General features: G+C 30.6%; 1 protein-coding gene across 1 annotated transcript in view; it reads right to left on the bottom strand.

The window, feature by feature from the left end:
- LOC129216000 (roundabout homolog 1-like) overlaps positions 1 to 22927 on the bottom strand; it is a 51494-nt gene extending 28567 nt beyond the window's left edge. The window contains exons 1-10 of the mRNA XM_054850135.1: positions 22807 to 22927; positions 20436 to 20560; positions 16186 to 16345; positions 15021 to 15218; positions 10903 to 10992; positions 9474 to 9635; positions 7564 to 7737; positions 5664 to 5785; positions 2697 to 2922; positions 1079 to 1194 (exon numbers count right to left, since the gene is read on the bottom strand). Of these exons, the coding sequence (XP_054706110.1) occupies positions 1079 to 1194; positions 2697 to 2922; positions 5664 to 5785; positions 7564 to 7737; positions 9474 to 9635; positions 10903 to 10992; positions 15021 to 15218; positions 16186 to 16345; positions 20436 to 20560; positions 22807 to 22906 (1473 nt within the window). The 5' untranslated portion in view covers positions 22907 to 22927. The remainder of the gene's footprint in view (positions 1 to 1078; positions 1195 to 2696; positions 2923 to 5663; positions 5786 to 7563; positions 7738 to 9473; positions 9636 to 10902; positions 10993 to 15020; positions 15219 to 16185; positions 16346 to 20435; positions 20561 to 22806) is intronic.
- Positions 22928 to 23156: the final 229 nt, after the last annotated feature.

Genomic DNA, 23156 nt, shown 5'->3' with positions numbered 1-23156 from the left:
TGCTTTGTATGCTCAACCTTGTGAAATTATTGACATACCGAAATAACATTCATGGCTCCACATATGAAGAAAAATGCTAATTAGCATCATGTGTTTTCAGTGTAAACGATTGCGTTTTTGAATTGCATATTCAGACACCAACAAGGCAATGATTTTCCTTATAGATAGGCAGCAAGGAGGATTGTTTGTTTTTATGAGTAGTATAATTTCACCGCTACTTTTATAGATACAAAAAAAGTTTTAAAAAAAAAAATTTTTTTTGGTTGGAGATTCTCCCCCCCCCATTTGAAGCATTTTTGATTGGTAGAGCTTGGCGCCTTTTTGACTCTGGCGCCGTCGTGCGCCACACGACCTTGAACATAGGGGCGGCGCGGCCCTGAGGTTGACCTTAAACACTTAGTTTTGGTGTTAATGCTTGGTTTACATCAAAACTAAAAAGGTTCAAAATTCATTGCCAGTAATTAAATGAAGGAGTAATCTGAGAGTCCAACTTTTGAAGAATGAGAAAAAATAAAGTATTAAAAATTAAACCATTTGTGGCAAGATAAAAATATTTCATATTGCAGAAAATAATCAACAATTATTTTATTTCTGCTTAACATTTTTTAGCATCTAGCACACTCATTCTCTTCTTTTTAATCCATATACAGTAGTTTAAGGTTTTAGGCAATGTATGTGAAGCACATTACATCTGAAAATGATCATAGCTGAGGTCGTTACAAATACTGATTCATCAACTGAACTGACTTATACAGTAAAGGGTTCATTTCAGAGTTCGAAACTAGAACATAAAAGTAAGGCATCATTGGCACCAAGCCTTGGCTACTTAGTGAAAATCGCAAAAATTTAAGCCTCACAAAAACAAAGTGATTTTAGAGTAATTAAAAGACATTTCTGATATGAATGTGACATGTTCTTCAGATTTTATTGAAACTTTTTTTTTTAACATCATATTTTTTCTCTTAATTTATTCATTTACAAAAAAAAAAAAAAAAGACTTTAAATGGGCATACATTTTTAAGGAAATACATGTAATTAATTTCTGCACATACAAAACAAAGCATAGATAAAGGCTTACAGAATATCCCTGAAGAATGCCATTTCGATGCTGAGGAGGAGGTGGAGACCAAGTTACTGTAGCACTGTTTGGACCAGTCACTCTAATTTGCAGATTGTCAGGAGGCGCAGATGGAACTAGAGGTAAATTGAACTACCATATTAGTTAAATGACTGCATATGAAAATTTTAAGTTTTTAAAACTAATCACAAAGAACACACATTTCCATTATTCCCAAAGTAATATTAGAATGTGGAAAACTCAAAATTGATTTAGACTGAAATCCTGAAACTTTTTTAAACAACTAAAATGGCATAAATCACAATTAACTTACTATATATGAAAATAATTTCAAAATGTTCAGACAATAGAAATATACGACTTATGTCAATAAACTTTTTGGAAGAACTGAAGTTTCCTAAGTAAGCATTTACAACATGTTTAAAACTATCAATAGCATCAAAGAAGAAGGGGGGGGGGGAGTAGATACCAAAAAAAAAGCAAATTTGCAATAGTATTTTGAAGAATATATTTTTGGCAATCAACAAAGCACACGAAATCCAGACAAGAAAACGAAAATGACAAAAAATAAAACTACCATATTAAATGGACTTTAGATATTGTCGAAAGGGGAGACTTAGTGACAGTGTGTGATGAGACTGTGCCAGATGATTTGTACCAATATATATATATATATATATATATATATATATATATATATATATATATATATATATATATATATATATATATATATATATATATATATAAAGTTCAATTAAGTTACATGAAAGATAAAGCAGAGTGAAGCAAATTTTGCCTTTCATCTGTTATAAAAATAGCATACTATCTCTATTGATATGCCACATTCAAGACTATCATTTCAAAAAATTTTCAGGGGGTTGAAAAGCATGCATATGCTATTGAAAAACAACAAAACACTTGCCCATATTTATGCAAATATATTGATTTCTCAAGGGCAGCCCCCCCCCCCCCCGTCTGACCCCGAAAAATAAAAGTCTGGCTGCAATGTATTCAGGTCAATGCATCCCCTGCTGTCACTAAGTTACTTCAAAAATACATTTGACTAGAATTATTAATGTGACACTTATTCACATAAATTCTCAGTAACAAGCTCTTGCTTTTGGAACAAGACATTACAATTTTTACCACATTTTGAATTTTAATCACATTCATAAATATTTCTTGCACAAGTTTAACCATTATTTACAATCAGCAATGTAATCTTCGAAATTAAGGTGGGGAGGTGCCCTCTGATGGATATATCGTCGCCTCAGAGCAACAGTAAAACATCTAATCCCAGGAATAAAAGTAAGATATCCTTCTGTTGCTCTGAGGCGACAATATGGAGTTATCAAAACCAAAAACACATTTAAAGTGAAATGTAGGGGGGAGGGGAAGCTTGAATTAAAACAAAAAAGTTGGGGACACCATCCTCAAGCCTTCTATCTCAACTACACTAGTGCTTAAAAAATAAAACTTCTACTTCTAGGTATCAGAGTACAATTTTAAATATACACATCCATATTTATCAGTAAGACAAAGTTCATCATTTAAAAATACAATAATACAGAAACAGTGCATACATGAAAGATAATAAAAATGAATAAAGCAGTACCGTCTTCCAAAGTCTGAGCCATCTTTGAGTTGCTTGGAGGGCCTTCCACAGTTTTATAAAAAGGCACTAAAAACAGCTCATATTTTGTAAACTTTTTTAAGTCTGTCAAAATATAAGATGATGATCCTGCATTCAAGATAGTAACTATATTGTATTTTTGGATTCCTCCACTCAGATCTCGAAATCTAACATAAAATCCTTCAATATAGTCAAAAGCTCCCTGCACCTACATTAAAAATAAAAACAATTTAAAATACAAATTTAAAAAAAAAATTGAATTTAAAAGGATACATTTTATTTTTAAAAAAATCTAAACATACATGCAATGCACAGATATTTACATACATGGTCTAAATATAGTTAGACCAGAACAAAACAGTGCTGTAATTGCAAATTCCTACGTGATCATTTACAGACAACTCATAAACAGAAATACCAACACAGTAAAAACATCTAGATCCAAAATACCATCAAAGTTTTAGGTTGTTGAAAATTGAATTTTGAGCAAAACATGGTGTCTCTAGCAATAATAACATTTATGCTAATTAAAGAAGTAAAATAAATTATGCTAAGTAGTGAAAACAAAGTGAAAAAAGTGCTGAATACACCAGTTTAACCATTTAAACATGAAGGAAGTTTATATACTTAGCATATCATCAATCTTTAGTAGAGATAGAAAACGCTGTGTTAAAACAAATATTTTACAATAAATCTTCGGGGCCGTCGACAGGATTTATGCGCCCCTATGCAACTTTCTTGAGGGCCCTTACTTTTTACTTTAACGTTTAACCTCCTCTTTCTAGGCTCCTTTTCGCAAAATATCTGAAATATTGTCAGTGGATCTTAAACGTTTTTTATTTCACCGAAAATTGTTTTTTCAATTAAAATTAATTTAAGATGCTTCTTAATTAAAACTTTGTAATACTTTTTAAAAGAGACACTTGCATACTGAACCAGATTTAGACTTAACAGAGCCCTAAACTATTTCAGGCACGGAAGACCCTTTTGCAGCTTGAATAGCTTTCTGTCCATAGCAAAACAGTCCATTTTTAAAGATTTTTCCTCACTGTGTGCTTTTCCCTCCGTGTGTATATGTTTTTTTTTTTTTTTTTTTTTGTTTAAATTCTCTAGACTTTTTTTTTTTTAAGTTGGAAGAGGTAGGGTGTCAAGAGAGTGATGCTGGGACCTCCTTTGTATTGAAGGTAGAATATCGGCAATTTTTTAAAGGGTGCGGGAGCCTCTAACACGGATAATTTTTTGAAAAATACATTAAAACATTCTGGATTTTGAGGCCTTACACGGGGTAATACTAACTAAAAAAACATCAGGGAAAAATAGGAAAACAAAAACTTTTTCAAACAATTGCAAATTTAGACAATACAAAATAAAAATTGCTCGTGGTTCTACAAATTGTTGATATCAATCGACAGAGTGGAAAAAGAGCGAGGGAGGAGAAACGATAACGCATTGTCACTTACTCACATCGACTTCAGTACATTAAGTTTTTGATCGTCCCTTCAAACCACCATTAAACACAACACTAAATTAACTGAAAAAGGGTCCAGATTAAAAAATGCTTTAAAAGAAATGGTGGAAATATTTAAAAAATAGGTAATGAGAAAGTAACACCCTAACCATTCAGACAATTCATACTTTATATCCCTGATAAATAAAATTGAAGCAGTTTTCAAGCAGATTCAGAAATTTAAAATTATTTTCAAGACCTCTAGAATAATTAAAATGATTTAAAGCAATTTATTTGTACTTCCCAATCTCTCCCATTGCTTGCTTTTATATTCCTCGTAGAAGTAATATAAAAGCAAGCAATAACAAAAGAACTTTCAAAATACAGAGTTCATGTTTAAATAAATTGAAAAATATGAACATGCTAGTCAGGAAAATATATCTCAAGCAAGCAATATGTTACAGCAACGTCATAACCATGCTTTTTACAGTTTTGATGCAGTATTTAGCAAGGAGCTGAATTTGGAACATTTTGGCATCCCCTTCCTGCATTTGAAGAAGTTAAAAATTTCCCAAATTGTTAAGGTATTCAAGCACGTGACAGTAAAATTTATTTTTTAATGTATTTTTCCTTTTTTTTTGGGATCGAATCATGCAACTTTTCCAGAGTTGAAAACCCCCAAGGAAGCGGGGAATCTAAGCTATAGAGCTTGTTTAGCTTATAGGTAAATCCAGCACTGATTCTTATAAATACAGTGCCACAACCTCTCTTAGACATACTGTAAGACTGTTCTAGACACTTTGATGAGGAATGCTTCTTTCAAAATATTTCCTTTGGGCAACTAATTTTACTCTAGAAACACTAGATTTAGTTTCAGTTTGTATCACTGATGTTAAAACTCAAATCAATGAATATTTTAAAATCTTTTCTTTGAACTACGTTGTTTGCCTATGTTTTGAGTTTCAAACACTGAAAATGGAAGCGCTTATTTTTAAGTCTTCTTTTTTGCCCCTTGTCCATTTTACTAAAGTTCTGCTTATCTTTCAAACAGAAACTATGTTTTTAGCCTTGGAATTCATGCATAAAAAAATCATACTTATTTTTGGCTAATGCCGTCAATAGAGGCTATGAAGATAAGGACAAATGGAATTTCTTACTTTGAACTTGATCACTATTACTGAACTCACTTCGATTGAAAACTTGCAATCTTAACTTTCTATGAGAAAAACTTGTTTCAAGTTAAAAAAATTTCAGAAAAAAAAGGGGTAGAGGATTTTTTTTTACTTCGGTCCGCTTTGCGAACCCCCCTATCTCTCACCGGCCCCTGTGCAATACATAGGCTTGCCTCCCCCCCCTTCTTGACAGCCCTGTAAATGTTAAGAAACAGATTTTAGCACGAAAAAAAGTAAGTCAAGGCTAATTTTACTAATTTATTATTAAATTAGATTTTTCTGACTTGAAAGGTGGGAGGTTTCATGTTTAACTGAATAGAAAATACATACCTTCCACATTAATTGTAGTGATGTTGAGCTGCTGGCAGTCACATCTTGTAAAAAAGTAATAACATCATTCAAATGGGTGCGAGCTTCATCTAGATCATAATAGGACATGCCAGACGGAAAGCCTAAATGTACCAAATTTCAAAAGAAAGAATATTACTGAAAACAGCTCTTTTTTCCAATAAATATTTATTCAATGTTGCATAAAACTTTAAAACACTTGAAGATTTAGCATTTCAAAAATTTACACCAGTAAGCAATGCAGAAGTACCAAGTGATACCGAATTCATACCAGTAATTTAATGTCCTCAGAAGATATGTTGAATTTAGACACCAATTAATGTTTTGTCTCAGAACAAACTATTTCATGGAAATTTATGAGACAAATTCAGAAGAGCGCCAAGGGTCAACAATAAAGCTTTGAATTCTTTCTAGTACATATGTTGTATCGTGCTGGACTCAAAAAGTGCACTCGTTATTAACGGAACTTTTATCCGTATTATCTTTATTCATGGTGACTACAATTGAGGGCTACAAAAGGTACACCGAATCATATAAGACTGAATCAGAAACAGTTAAATAGGCATTTCTTCTCCAAATAGTTTTCCATTTCTAGACTCTACAAAACAATATTAAAATAATTCACATTTTAATTATAATATTTGAATTTCTGCTCCTATATTAGTCATTGATTTATGATTTACTAGCAGTACCTGCACTGCGATGCTCGTGCTAAAAATTTAATGGAAGTCCATTTAATTTTTAAGAAAATGACGCCCCCTCCCCTCTGTTGCAAAATGATTTTAATATCATTAAGTTTTGAAAGCTAAATCATAGTAATGTTCTTCTTTAGAATTAAATGTAAAAGTGCATACAACTTCCGTCCCCCCCTGCTTTTACGATGCACTGGTATCTTTTCATTAGTAATTTCGAAGAAATTTCAATAACTGGGGGTTTGGCGCTATCATCAATTATTGTTTGCTTCTGTCACTATTAGCAAGGCCATGGTCAAAGTACATTAGCCCTTGGTCTTTGGCATCCACAAATTTGGCGACAATTGGGAAAATTGCTAAGACTCCTAGTTTTCAAACTCTTCCCGCAATTTCTACATTGTTTGGGGGAATTATAACATAGATGGTAAAATATGCAGAATTGGTGAAAAATTTTCCCCATTGCTTATAATTTTGTAGTGCCAAGTTCGTGGACCTTTAAGAAATTAAAATGAAGCGAAGCTAAAAGACGTAACCATGGCAATGCGAAACAAAACATCAGTAATTTTAATAGAGATTAAATTTATTCGAACTTTATTTTTAACGGCTTGTAATTTTTTTTCCTTTGGAGATAGGTTATTTTTCCGACCATAGGTCGAGATATTTCTGGAGTAAAAAATGTCGCTTTTTCCAATGGAGTCAAAAAGAAAACTGTGGGACAATTCCTTCCCTTTTTATTGATAGATTTAATGAAGAAAGTATTGCCAAAATTTCAGCTAAGCCTAAAAAAGTTCGAGATAAAAACGCAAAGTGCTCCCATCGTAATGAAGTTGAGCATTGAAACAAATTGCTTAGAACGCGGAAAATTCCAGCCTTTTCAACGATACAAAATATGTGAGTAATTTTTCACCCCTTTAATAGCCAATAATAGGCAATTTACATGAAATTTCGGCCTAAATTGGAATAAAAAAATCTATTTATCGGATTTTTTTCGAATTATAGCCTATGTTACTCAGTAAGAAGGCACCTTTCATACAGTGAAGGAATTTTTCAAATAGTTGCAATAATTCCGAAGATTACCTTGAACATATAAAGGCACAAAAATTTGTTCTCTCTCTTTATAATATTAGTGTAGATTTTTAAAAAATATGATTATACATAAAATTACTTTAAAAAAAAATAAAATATCGTACCTAATGTTTGTACCACATTTGATATTTGACTAGGCAAGCTTAATCCATGAGAATTTTCAGCTCTGACTAAGAAAACATATTTTGTGTCAGGTCGTAAATTGTTTATAGTACACGTTTCTTTAAGGACTTGATGAGCAGCTACAACCCAACCACTTTCAGTACTGTAATATTCAACTAAAAAGAAACAACAATTTCATTAGAAACATTAATTTGAAAACACCAAGTAAACATAATGCCACATATTTAGTTTTTCATCACCAAATTCAGAGACATTCATAGTCAGCACACACTAGTCATTAACACTTTATCACTTGAAGCAGCAAAAGCATAACTAGCCTTAAATGACTGCCATAGATTTCTTTAGGAGCAAAAGGTACGAGATCACATCATGAGGTTTCAATACTACACATCTAAGGCTTCAAAATTCAAAAAGTTTTGAATTTTAAACAATACATCTTATGACCAGTAAATGGTTTTTTGAGATTTAGGTGGAATAATGCCCAAAAATTACTCCTTAAAGAATCCTTTCTTATTGACCAATAACTCTCAAGTTTTGGGAAAGGAATAACATTTAACTTAATATAAAATAATTTTTGATATTTGATGAAGCAAAAGAAACTGGCTTAAATCAACTACCAATCGAGTATGAACTTTTTCTTCTTAAACTGCACTACAACAGGCCAAAGTCATCTAGACAAGTCTTTTTCAATGGTCTGATCAGAGACCAGGGTCTGCAAACGAATAATTTGTTTTTATGTCCTGAAAACAGCATCTACACAGGCTATCAATCTTGTGCAAGGACCTCTTTTCCTGGTACCTCTACATTTGCAAATGTTACCTTCTCAACTGCGTTTGAGATGTCAGATCTGAAAATATGCACTAAGCTAAACAACTTGTTTTTTCTATGCGTTAATTATATAGGAGATTCTGTGACAAGATCTGATCTGTGACAAGAGAATACATTTTGAACAGATTATCTAAGTTTAGGTTGAGAAGCTATTTAAAAAAATTAAATATAATTGTTGATTTTAAAATCAGTTTTTTATTTTAAAATTGGAAGGTTTTTTTTAATCAACTGCTTTTGTTTAATTACATTTTATTATAAAGTATGAAACGTTTTCAAGATTTAAGCAGTAGCTTATACAATCAACAGTTTTCAATAATTTGAAGGAAAAATAAATTTAATGACTGGCACTCACAAAAAAGAACACAAATTACTATAGTTTGTCATTTAAATGCACAAAACCATATTGGGAAAAATTGAAATGATTAAAATTAGTTTTTTTTTTAAATTTTTATAGTTTTAGGGAGGAAATATCTTTTTGGAACTAAGAATTATAGCTAGTATTGAGTAAAAGCTTTTCAAATTTCTTTATGCAGATGAAGCTATTTTATTGCTGAAAACATTTTTTTTAATGTCAAATGTTACGGATGAAATGTAAATACAATTAACTTTCATTTAATGTCTAAGGCAGAAGAACTGAGGGTATTGAGGCTGTGGTTTTCAAGACACAAAAAGCTTCTTGAAGCAGGCTATGCTTTTCAACAATTTCCAGTTTAAAATATTGTGCATGTTAACATTTCTCACATTTTCACTGTACTAATGTATGTGCTGCATAAAATGAATAATACTTTAAAAAACAGATATAAATAAACTTGGTCAAATAAGCGCTAGTAGACAAAAAAAAATTTGTACTCAAGTATGCTGAATATTCTAAGCTTGTCCATAAGAAAAGCATCAATCAGTACATACCTAACAGATTTTTTATTTTAAAAAAAAGTAACACATAATCAGCATAAATACATTAAATTTCTCAAAGTAAGGGGAAGCCATTCTTCCTCTTGCCCTTCTCACTTGATGGGCAAGATCTTAACTTAATGAAATAAACTTTTATTTTATTAGTTAGTACCTGTATATCCGATAAGAGGAGAAGAGCCGATTTTAGAATTTTTCCTCCACGTCAGTGTCACAGAAGATTTGGTTATATTTGATGCTAACGGCTTTGATGGAGGTCCAGGAAATGTTGAAGAATCTGGCATTCTATGGAATATCACATTTGGATTTCTTGGCGCTAGATGAAATAGAAATTCAATTAAAAATCTCAAAATCACATAGAGTGAATAGCAACACAACATAATGTCGGCATATTTAAGCATCTTTCACACTTTGAAATAAAAAATTAGTTAATAAAGCTTTAAACCTAAGTGCATACAATACTTTCGAAACTGGGAAATGAAACAAGTTCCACAGCAACAATACCATAGTACAATGTGTTTCGTGATACAGAAGCATTATTTATATTTCTTCTCTTGAATGAGCACTAAGCAAATGTACAGACTAAAAGCAAAATAATGAACTTAAAAAAGACAGTTGACTACAGTAGAAGACTATTACAATGCACACCTTGGGACCAAAGCTATTGCATTATACAGGTTTTGGCGTTATATAGATTGTTTCCTAAGTTTTGAAACTAATATTCAGAATATATCTATATTAGCACTTCAGAATGAGTTTTATCTGCAATGAGTAGTAAAGCACTAAGTATGGAATTAGTTATTCACAAATAAATATATCTCACAATCAAAAGAAAGTGAATTATCTTGCACTTCTGGTAGCTTCATGGTTTGTATAACAGCTGCATTTTCAAGAGCCATCTGGTATTTTCTTTTTACTGTGAATAATAATTTTCATTCAAAAGCTTTGAATTAAATGATGGGAAGATAAAAAAAAACTGTTTCAAAATTTAATTTGCCTGACAATTTTTATGTTTGCAAGGCAAAACAGAGGGATTTTTTAAACTTTAAAACCTATTGTTTACTTCTGAAAAGTTATGTGGTTTATAGAGAATTGCGTTATATAGGTCGGCGTAATAATGGTATTCTACTGTACTACTAGACTTTGTGGAAAAAAGAGAAATAAGGGAAGAAAACTCATAGAAACTTAAATAAAGATTCCTATCAGTATAAAACAAAATAAAAGTTCATGTCATAAAAAAAATGAAATTGCAAAAAAAAAAAAAAAAAAATCACTGTGAAACAATTTCTGCAGCCCCTTTCCTCTGTTACACTAATTTGTAGAATTCAGAATAAATATAAACTTTTAATATACAGTTGATGGCAGTTACAGTGCACACCTCCAGACCAGAGATTTTGCATTATAAAGGTTTTCACGTTATGTAGAACATTTCACAGATTTAGAAAACAGTACTCAGAATATATCCATGTATTCACACATTAAAATAAGTTGTGTATTTTATAGAGAATTGAGTTTGATAGATCAGCGTTATAAAGGTATTCAGCTGTACTGCTAAAACGACAAAAAACAGCATATAAACTCACATTCTACAGTTAGAGCTGCATTCCAAGAAGTCTCACCACTTTCACTAGATGCTGTGCATGTATAGATACCTGAATCTTCAGGTTGCAAACCTGGAATATCAAGACAACTTTATGAATGTAGTGACGCAAAGACTTGAAATCATGATGTGAACTATTTATTAATAAATAAAAAAGAGAATTCAACTAAAATATGGATACATATCAGTAAAACGGTTAAAACTCATTGAAAGAAGTTATATTAGGTTTTCTTTCTTTCAGAAAAGGTTCTTATGCACTTTTGAGTTACTTTCTCAGGGTGGCGACAGGAACTGTGAAAAAAAGTTCCCGGACTTTTCCCTGATTAAGTCACCAAATTTCCCTGATTTACGTTACCAATGATACTGGTTTTCTTTCTTTGCTCTACTTGAAATCCATTGTATGTTTGTATAAAATGCAGTATTTTAAAGGTTTTAAGTTGTGTAAAGTTGTTGACTAAAGATATATTTTTAAAAAATGCTACTTTTTTAACAAAATTGTTTAAAAAAACATAAAGTCAATTTTTTTGGGAAAAAACAAAACATACAAAAAAGTATATTAAATTTTTCTACATGGAAAGATTACAGAAAATTTTTAAAAAAAACTTTACTTCCAGAAACCACTTAGCATAAGAATTTTAAGAAACTATTAAAATTACTCTTAAAAACATGTATATTTATGATAGAACTAAAAAGTAATTGAAATTATTTTGAACTAAGTTTTCAAACCGTATAATAATTGTTGCAAGAATAACAAGTAATAGTGAAAGAATAGAAGGAATGCAGTTATTCTTATATAACTAATTGACATATTTATGAAAAACAGATGAAACCATTTGACATCCATTCATAGGGAGCTTTTCTCTAATCAAGAACATAGGTTTTAATGAATGAATACAGCATTTTAACAATAAAAAAATTAAGATATTTACTTAAGTACACAAGGTAACTCTATTTCAAATGATTTCAGTATGTAATGAAAAAAAAAATCTTAGATTGCTTTTGTAACAAACAGCTTTGAAATGCAAGGGAAAAAAAAGGAAAAAAAAAAGCAATTAGTTAATTTCAAAATATATAAAAGAAGAATACAACTTAGTAATAAAATTAAAGAATCACTTAAGTCTGAAGAAAAGAAAACCTTTATAATCTGCGGTGACAACAAATAGTATAACGGCAAAAAACAAAGTTTTTTTATCATTGAAAGTTCAATTTTAGCAATTAAATTAAAAACGCGAAGAAGTAATAACTTTTAAGCGTTTTTAGTATTAATTCAAAAACGAAAGATTTCTTCTTGAAATCGTGATTACAGTACGCTAATTACTTCGAGACATTGGAATAAAAGCAAAAGAGCTAAGGCATTAATGAAGGCTTCCTCTTTGCCTGTATGGTTGTTTATTTTACATAGCATTGAAAGCGTAAAAGGAAATTTCAAGCTAGGTAAAATAAACAACCTAACAGACACAGAAGCAATCTGAGGAAGTTCATCCTGTGGTTAATAATTAAGATTCAATACTTCGACGTTGAGGAAAAAAGATGCACAAATATGCAGCAATGTATAATCGCACCTCATTAATTTTACTTTTTTTTTTTTTTTTGAACAGATAATTGGCGGAAAATGCATAGGGAATTAGAGTACTTAATTTGGTAAAGGAAAATTTTTTTTTTCTTCATAAAATCAATTTTCCCTGATTTTTTGTTATTTTTTCAAAATTCCCTGATATTTCCCTGACTTTTCCCTGATTGATAAAGTTCCCTGACCTCGCTGATTTCCCTGATCTGTCGCCACCCTGTTTCTTACTTTTAAATTGCTCTATTGATTCGCACAAATGAGACATTTTTACCCCTAATTTTATTCCCCTAATTTTAAAGTTTGTCTTTTATTTTCTAAATATTTGCATGAGGAACTATTATGTATCATAATATAAAGCATTAACTTTCTGGAAAGTTTTTTTACATTTAAAAACTTTTTTAAAAAATTTTGTATGTGTTGTGGACGAGACCCTACAGTCATGCAAGCAACATGCATACATCTGGGGGCACGGCAGTGCCCCCGCCAAGTCAATCAATATTTTTCCAGAACAAAAATTTTTGGAAGGGAAACTTTTTATGCGAGGGCTTTGAAATCCCGATCTGTAATCTTTTTGTGTGACAAAGTGACATGTTATGTTTTAACTGTTGCCGAAAACAAAGAAAAACAATAATAATCATAAAGTTAATTTTGTTAATGAATCTCAACAAACTAATTTCAAGGCTAAACTTAGCAAGTATATATTTAAAGATTTGGGAGTTCTGAACTTTTCAAATAATTCAGGTTTTAGAAGATTTATTTCATTCAAGTCAAGACATCAGTATAAAAGCGTAATCCACATTGCTTAATTTTGCTTTGAAATTAATTTGCTAACTTTTATTAACAAAATTAACTCGATAACTACTATTATTTTCATTGTTTTTGGCAAAAAAATAAAAAACGGATTTTGAGAATTGTTTAGGTACTCTGTTGTTTGTAATCTATATTCTTCCTTAAAATATACAATTTTGTTGAGAAAAGGCCTAAGTCAGGCACAGAAAGAACAAGAGCGTGTGTGTGAGAGAAAATCTGAGGGTGAAGTGACAATTCAGAACTTTATGATGCACATTTTTTTTTTTTTTTTTTTTTTTTTTTTTTTTTTTTTTTTTTTTTTTTTTTTTTTTTTTAAAGAAAGTTGATTCTTTATATTATGAATGCTGATTCTCCATTTTTGAATGTATCACAACTAAAAGCCAAAATTTAAAATTCCAGAAATAAAGTGCAAATATCTGCATAAAAATGTCATTTGTGCAAATGGATTGAGCAAAATATAGAAAACATAAGAACTGAGGCTTTCAGAATCAGTGTCAAAGTTATAACTACTTTGTAGCTTGTCTGCCATGGTCTATTTGATATGTTTCTGGCTGCTATGACTCAGGCTCCTTCAAGAGCCCTGTGAAAAAATTTGACATTAGTGAAGCTAAACACCAACCAGAAACATTCTGGATAGTCCAAGGCTCATCAGCCTAGAAAGTGACTACAATAAGTATAGAGAATGCTCATTTTTTTCCTGGAAAATTTAATCTAGATTCCACAACAGTATGCAATAATACTGGACAGTTTCTTGCCAATGCATTAATTATTTGTTTCAAATACTGTTACTAGTACACATTCCAGCTAATTCTAAAAACTTAAATAATTTTCAAAAAAGATGCTGCATCAAAGCTCTAATAATATAATAAGAATACACTATTTCATCCTGAAACAATAAAATTAGACAACACTTTAATTTTTGAATAAAAACTTGAAATGAAATTGATTATAATTTAATGAAAAACAAACAGATTTGGCAATGACACAAATTACTTGTAAGTAGTGCACTTAAAGAGCAGTTCATTATGGCAATAGCCAACTAATGGTAACAAAAGGACAGATTCAGCTTCTGTTTTTTAAGGTGATCATTACTAAACTACGAGCACACTAATCAGCAGAGGAGGTCATAATTAATACTTTGGTAGAAACATAGTAAACTAAAATATAAAGTATCTGCACACATAGCTCAGAACTATGTGCAAGAATGAAAATCAACATGCAGTGGGTAGGTAACATTTTTAGTAAGAAAATGCCTTTTGTTTTCGATCATGTATTCTTATTCGTGAAAGCAAAAATGAGCATTTTTCATTTATTTATCTCAACTTTTGAAGATAATCAGTATTTAATATGGATATCATTAAAAACTTTCAACCAATTCACATATCTACAGCAAATGTATCTGCACTACATCCACGCACTGTGTGCATGTGTACGTCTTTATTATCTAGCTATGGGCAGAAATAGGGAGTTTGCAGCTCTCCCCCTGTAATTTCTCAAAATTTAAGTTGCCCAAAACTCTATTTAAGACTCTTTGTTTGCATTAAGAGAGGTAATGACCCCCCCCCCCCCCATGACCCAACTCCTGACTCCTGGATCCATGCTTAGTAATGCAGAAATTTGCAATAAAAATAAATTTTCTTTAAATATAAACATATAATCATTCAGAAAGGAGCTCTTTATAATACTATAAAAATAATTGTCAAAAATATTGTTTGAAATCATACCATCAATTTGCAAGGTGCCAGAATCGAGAACAACAAATCTTGGATTACGAGTATTGAGAGGAGTTGAGTTCACCAGCCAGCGTATGACAGGAGGGGGTTCGCCAGAAGATTCACAAGGTAACATAGCTACTGTGTTCAATGGCAAAGTTTGATTTGCAGGCCCAAGTTTTATTATTGGAGCAGGAAGGTCTCCAACAGCTATTGAAAACATTTTTTTATAATCTTGTCAAAAAAAATGATTTTTAAGTGCAAAAAAAAAAAAAATAAAGAAATAAAAATAAGAAAATGGTTGTATAACATGTAATCAGTTTCTACTAAAATGACATCAATCTAAGTAAGATTAATCAAACGGAATATCAACCTTGTGTTTTCTCACACATACATATAGCTTACTTTTTTTCCTTTTTACCCCCAATTTTTCAATGATAAGATGAATGCTGCAGTTTGAAAAAAATATTTGGGGAACACACCTTATTATAAAGTAGGTGTTATGGTTCACGGATTTTTTTTGGGCCGAAAAACACTAGTTTAAATTACTTATGCCAGCTTTGGTATTTTTTTTAAAAAAATCTACATTTAAAAAAAAAGGTTGTAGTAACATAATTCACATTAAATTTGCATGCTTTTTCATTTATCAATAATTTTACAGTTACACAACACGATATGAAATATTAAATATGTACATAAATTAAGGAGGTTAAACGCAAATGCATTTACATTTCGCAAAAAAACAACATAGGCTCACATTTTCTGTTTTAAATTGGCATAAAATAAAAATAGAACTATTTCCAGTTAAAAAATTTTAATCAGATATTTAGCAAAATATTCAGATGGAATTTTCACCGAGTATTCCGTATTCATTAAAATATGGGGGGTTGTCCATGAATGATGTCAAACTTTTTTCATCATTTTTGATTCCCCCCCCCCCTCTCCCCATTTTAAAAAAGTCACACTTTACCTCACCCCTTCCTTCCTCCTTGTCACATGTCATATAATTTTTCATGAACGTATTCTTGTTTAAAATGTGTGACATCACACTTCTTGTTGCCTACCCCCTTGTCACAAACTCACAATTTCACAAACCCCCCACCCCCCTTTCCCAAAGCGCAAAATCATTCTTAGACAGCCCCTACGGTATTCAGTGCTAAAAACAAGTAAAAATTACCTGTAACTTCAAGGTAAGCCTTTGCCATAGATGATCCTAGACCTGATAAAACAGAACATATGTAATAGCCATCATCCTCTTTTTTAACTCCAGATATAATTAAAGTTCCACCTCTATTCACAGAAAACCTCCCATAAGACCTCTCTGGGAACATCAATATCTATGTAACATAACATAAAGAGCATTGTAAAAAATTATGATTTATCAATAGACAATAAATGATATACTTTTTGGAAGAAATAAAAAACGATACTGTCGGCCCCGCTTAATCGAATATCGTTAGTTCCAAGAAATTTTATTTTATCAAGCGGAGTATTTGATAATATGCATATTATAAGTACATATGAAAATTATAAAAAGTAACTTACAACTTGAGTTCTGAAATCTATTTTAGTAAATTTTTTCACTACATTCTCTTTTGAAAAATTCCATAATAGTAGATTGGGTTCTTTTGGAAACATATTTCTGTCTTCCTTTTTCCTCTCCTCCTCTACCTTGTTTTACGTTTAATATTTATCAATTTTTTATCATCTAAAATGTGTACATTTCTTCTTTGTGTTATTTCGTCTAATTATCGATTGTGTTATTTTTTTGTGTACTTTTTTTTTCTTTTTGAAATGACTAAGACAAAAGAAATTTGGTAATATATTAGAAATTTTTTAATGGAATATGAATATTGCTTTCCTCGCCTGTTGTAGGCGGGAAATATTACGTTTCAGTTTTACGTCAATAATTGCTCTCCCTTGATTTATTTCCAATTTATTCAAAAAATTTCTCAGCAAAAAGATTCATGGAAGCTCATCAATATTATTCGTTTATGGGGGGGGGATTATTCAATAAGACGGGGATCTTTAACATTGCATCTATGGAAAAAAATTTGGTTCCGGGAGGTTTTATTCGTATAAGCGAGGTATTTTTTTATCTGCTACCCGATTAAGCAGGGCTGACAGTATACATTATAGTTAAATTTCGTGATTGAGAAATGCTATGATGTCACCAACAATGAAACTTGCACCGTAAGCATGCCCGTTGACATTATTTCATTGTTAGAGCACCTAAAATTCAGTGTACAGAAGATGTTCAGAGTCCATCACCTCTCCAGAGCTGCATAGATTGGAGAAGGAACAATTTAGATTATGTGAAGATGATTTTGTTGGCAGGGTCGTGCACAGAAATTTTGAGGCCCGCCACAAATAACTTCCCCCCCCCCTTTATATATTGTTTACCCCTACATCCCTATGTATATTTCGCCTCCCATTTTGAAAATATTGAGTCCACTTCAGGCTTGGTCCGGGCTAACAGGTGTCCCTGCCCCCCCCCCCCCAAAAAATAAAAAGAAATTTTTCACTTTTTAAATTTATTTGTAATTCAGTAATGATAGTTTCTGAGAAAGTATAAAAAGGGTTAAATATTTAAAATATATGCAATCTGTATTATTTTATCTTCTTTGCAGAACGCCTGATTATCGGCGTTCGGATTATCCGCAGTTCGGGTTATCAGCGGGTCTTTTCACTTTTTTATTTGGTCGTTGAAAGTTTTTTTAATTTAAGATTGTGTTATATTTTGTTTTCAGCTTTTACATATGCATATCTTTTACATTCAATGTTAGAAAATGCAATGTAACAATGTTTTCAGCTATAATTTAAATGTATGTGTGAGTGTTATTCATATTTTTTAGCCATTGTACACAGTAGTAGAGCCATATCATTTTTTACCTATTATTCGGATTATCTGCGATTACCGTGCCACCCTATTCCATGGATAATTGGGAGTTTACTGTATGTATAAAACTTTTACAATCAAATAAAGATTAGCATTTCTGTTTCCTATCTGCCAATAGTTTATTTATTTTCAAACAGGGTTCATACTCTATTTGGATGAAAAAATTCCATGACTTTTCCAAGACTTTTTCATGACTTCATAAAAATTTTCATGACCTTGTTTGTTACATGAAGAGAATAGTATTATTTAATATCAAACTTGCCTTTTTTTTGGAAATGAGAATTAGCAAAACTGCTACCTGAATGCCACTACCTCATCGAAGCACTTACTTATGATTGAAAAAATATGTGTGAGTGTACACCTAAAAAATTAAACTATTCTTGTTTGTCTTCATCTTATAAATTTAAGTAAAGCAAAAAGACAGTGAATGGAATGTAACGATGCTTGAATGTCTAATATTGTTCTTTTAATTAATGGGCAGAATGATAATAAATGGGAAAAAGGTTGAATGAGTCATTACTAAGTTTCAATAAATTAGCTTCAAAAGTTGCCTTTTAGTGTTAAGAGTGTATTTAATTATCTACATAACTTGACAGTATTTTGGTGCTTTAAAGTATAAAGTCACATTCTTTAGTAAATTTATGTTTCTAAACCAGATATTTATATTTAAAAAAAAACATTTAGTAGTGAATAGATCTTCTGATTCTTGTACTTGTTTACTAATTTGCACATTTTCAAATGCATATAAATTAAGAGATTCAGAATTTAAAGAACATAGTGTTTGATTCCCGACATTGAGCATAGCAGGGGGACACATGAATTAGTTTTACGGGTCGCTTGTTGGGCACTACTCTTTTTTAGAGTGTTCAGGTCCCCTATTTCTGTGTTCTGTCGCCTGAATTAAGATCTTAATTTTCTAAAACCTTCGACAAATTGAGATAAACAAGCAAAAATTTAGTAATAAAGATTTTACGAGTGATGGAAAGGAACTTGGATGCAATTGGCTTGTGTTTTTTGAGTGGGCGCGGCAAAATCAAGACGGTGCATGATCCTTAGTACAGAACATAAAATATATGAAGTGTTGAAAATAATAGTAAATTAAAAATGAGTGATGTCCAAGCAGTAAAATCTCATTGCGAAAACAACAAAAAAAAAAGAAAGAAAAGATGTGCGGCTGCTATAGAAGTGGATGAATGAGATTTAAAAACTCAAGATTTATTTTTGGAATCGTTTAAATTTTCAGCTTTAATAGCTTTTATGTGCAATACTGTTGAATCACTCAAGATTTCTAATGCTGTTTTATCTACTGTTACTTTCTTTTTGCCCAGGATATTTTTCCATGACTTTAAATAAATTGTCATGACTTTGAATGAAAATTACAATTTTCCATGACTTTTCCAGGTCTGAAATTTGCTTATTCTTTTTCCATGACTTTCCAGGATTTCCATGACCCGTACGAACCCTGTTCAAAACCATAAAAACAAACAAAATTAGTCAAATATTCATTCAACTGTTAATTTTCAATTAGATGCATAAGTAGATTTTATGGAGGGAGGGGGGGGGCACAGGGCACCCATACCCTACCAAAAGATTTAAAATTAATATAACTATCCCATTAATTTTTTTTTTTCTAAATAGCACAAATCAAATTCTTTAACTATTATTTAAAACACACACACACAGCATGTTTTTATAAATCACTTTTGTTTCCTAAAGGGGTAGTAAAATTGCAGCCAGAGCTCAGTTTGAAGGAATATATTTAACTGGCTTAATTTACTGGTTTAGGATTCAAAGGTACAATATAAATTCACGATTTGTCTAATAATTCTTCAATATTCAATTGACATAAATAATTTTTTTAAATAAATTACTAAAATCTTAACTGCATCAAGTCAACTTTGTTGGATCTAAGTCAGATTTTCAAAAAAAGTTACTGAGAATTCCATTTGTTTACTCAAAATTTATTTCTAAAGCTAAATTTTTTCTCCAATGATGATGAAAAATAGTTTGGGACAACCCCTTAAGTAGTTCAGATAACCTTTTTCATACCAACAGCTAATAGATTAAATTAATTAAAATATTCATCAAATAACAATTATTTTTTAAAAAGAAATTACTGAATTTTAGAAAAAGTCCAGCTAACACACAAAAAATGTTATCAGAAATAAACACTAAATACAACTTATGCCCTTGGCTACGAATGAATCCCCTATTTAAATTAAGATCCTTGCTGATCACTGCAACACAGCGCAGAGCAACAACAATTTATTAAATTTATTCTCTTCATTTTAAGTCCTGCAATAATAAGAACTTTCTTTAATTTGTATGCTAGCCAGGACTTTATTTGAGCAGATTGAAGCTTCTCTAAGTTATATCAAAATCTTTTTTGTTGTTTAAGTATGCAGTCTTTGGCATGGTGGCAACATTTGCCAATGAAATAGAGCAGATGTTGTAGCTAGCTTTCACACATAGTACTTTCCATGTACGTATTTTTGCATTAATGAAAACAAGATATTTTATTTGCCTACCTGGTTTCCTTCTTTAGTCCAAAAAATAGATGGTGGAGGGTTTCCTGTAGCACTGCACTCCATTTTTGCAATACCATTGAGACCAACTCTTTGATCTTTGGGCTTAGATAAAAAATTTGGTCGTGCTAAGAAAAGAAGAAAATGGCATTATTTTAAGCAACCAAGTATTATTAATAATAAATTAGCTGCAAAAGATTAATAAACAAAACTAAAACAGTTAAGTAATTGTGTAGTACACAATTGCACAGATAATCAGCTTGTTCCAAGATGGCACCATTGAAGTGCTACATTGGAAGCCACTGATTTCAAAGGTGCCATCTATCAACTAAGTGGTTAATTATACAGGTGAATGGGGTCATTTCCAAAATTTTTAAAGTATTTTTTTCTGAAAGAGCATGCTTAAAAACATAGGATCTGAATATTTTTTAAATTTTTCTGTTTAAAAAAAATTACTTAAATCGGTGCACTTTTATTTTTTACGCTTCTACCGATGGCATGACAAATGATGAAATGCCATTCACAAAGCAAAAAATTTATTTCCCATCTTTACTCACATGTACTGGCAACGATATGGTTCATGCCAAAGTGCATCATTTGTGACACATCAAGACCAAGCCTTGTTTGAAAAATTGGACATTTTGGAAAAATTAATTAAGAAATAACTATTGGGAAAATGAAAGTATTTTCTGGGTCCATGTTTTTTTTTTTTTTTTTTTGCTTATTCTATTAATTTTGGTGACAAAAAGTACTACTTTTGACTGAAGAAAACAACTTCATTGCCTATCACAGGAATCTGAATAAAAGTCAATGAAAGATGAAGTTTATTGTAGTAAAACTACTGTAATGAAGAAGAAATTATTCAACAAATCAGTTAATTTAAGAATATATTTAAATATACTGAAGAAAACAGCAGTTTGTGCCCATATATTATTACACAAATATTTTGCACATAATACAAAGTTATGGGTCATTCCGGTGAACACGGTACATTTCAGTTTTCAAAACTTTTTTTTCCAAAGTCATCTAATCCAACAAAATTTAATGTCAAATAATGGCAAAAGGGTTTGATTTATCTGAACTATAAAAATTAATTAGCTCAACTAATCGAACATATCTTTCATAAAAATGCTTAAAATGTCATTGTAAAAGGCACATTTTAGTTTTATTGCTAATTATCTTACTCAAAAATACAAAATTTCAAAAAATCATTTGCAAAAGTTAGATTACTATATAAAACAAACTTGAAAAAAGATTGAAGTTGGATTATTCTAGTTAGTAATTGTGCAGTTCTATGCAAATTAACCTTTAAATTAAATATTTAAAAAAAATTACAGTCAAATCAGTTAAAATATTCCTGTAAAATATTCCTGTATGTCCTGTACATCCCTGGACGTACGTGTAACAGAGTGGACACTATTATTGAAGATAGAAGTAATTTCTATGTTTAAGCAGAGAAAAAAGAAAGACAATGTTTCATTTTTTAGAATTTTATATTTAATTCAATTTTTTTATAAATTTGTTAAGCTATGCTTTTTGAAAAACATCAATAGCATATGGGACTTGTTTACTATTTCCATAAATATTGTCCACTCTGTTACACAAGAAGTGTAACAGAGTGGACAAATAAGTAGTTAAAAAAAATTTCTAATCCTAAACATAAAGTAACTGTTAAAATAGTAATACAAAAGCAAAAAGTAACTCTAAAATTACTACTTTATATGTAATTTAGATTTGTTTTTTTCATTTTAATTAGTAAAATTAATGTAACATAGTGGACATTTTGTAACTCAAATTTACTATCAGAGACAAAGAATGAATCTTACCTTGCTTGTTGACGGTTGAATTCACTAGGGTTAGCTAAACATGGAGTTTTTACCATCTGGTCATCTCAAAAATATTGCTAGTTTTTTTGTAAAAATATTTTTTTATTCTTTAATGACTAACAGAGTGGACATTTCAAAATTTGTAAACTGTAGGGACAATTATAAATTCCCTGCATTTTCATTAAAAAAAAATTTTCTAAAAAAATTTATTGCTTAAATTGTTACAATAAAAGTGTTGTAATACAATTGGAAATTTCTTGTTATTGCATCTAAGCAATTACTTAAATCACTTTTTAACTGTCACTGTTTTGAAGCACACCAAGATTTTGCCTTTTTGACTAACATAATTTTTTTAAAAAAAATTACTAAATTAAAATATTAAAAACAAAAAATACCTCATGATACAAAATTGCACAAAGAATAAAGAAAAAAATATGATTAATTCATATTATCTATCAAATTTTCTGTAAAAAATCTGAAAGTGCCGGACATGAAATGTACCATTTTCGTCGGATTGACCCTTATAGTAAACTACACCACTTACTTACAATGAACAGTTAATGTTACTTCAGATGATATTTTCCCAACAGAATTTTCAGCTTCACAGACATAAGTTCCTTCATCATCAATGTTAACACTTTTGATCATCAAGCTACTTTCCTCAGATACTTCAGCCCTTTAATTTAAATAAAAATATATAAATATATTTAAATGCCAACATTCCGTTTTGATGCATAACAGAAGATTTTTTAAGAGTGAAATAAATGCAAGTAATCATATGAAATCAGACAACCATCCTTAATTGTTCAATACTATCAAATGTATTTATTGCGTATTATTAACAATTGTTGATCAAATAATTTCTTTTATTTATACTATTATATATGAAAAATTTAAT

Source organism: Uloborus diversus, chromosome 2, assembly GCF_026930045.1.
Source record: "Uloborus diversus isolate 005 chromosome 2, Udiv.v.3.1, whole genome shotgun sequence".
In the NCBI taxonomy this organism is placed as follows: Eukaryota; Metazoa; Arthropoda; class Arachnida; order Araneae; family Uloboridae; genus Uloborus; species Uloborus diversus.
This window is presented reverse-complemented; position numbering and strand designations above follow the sequence as displayed.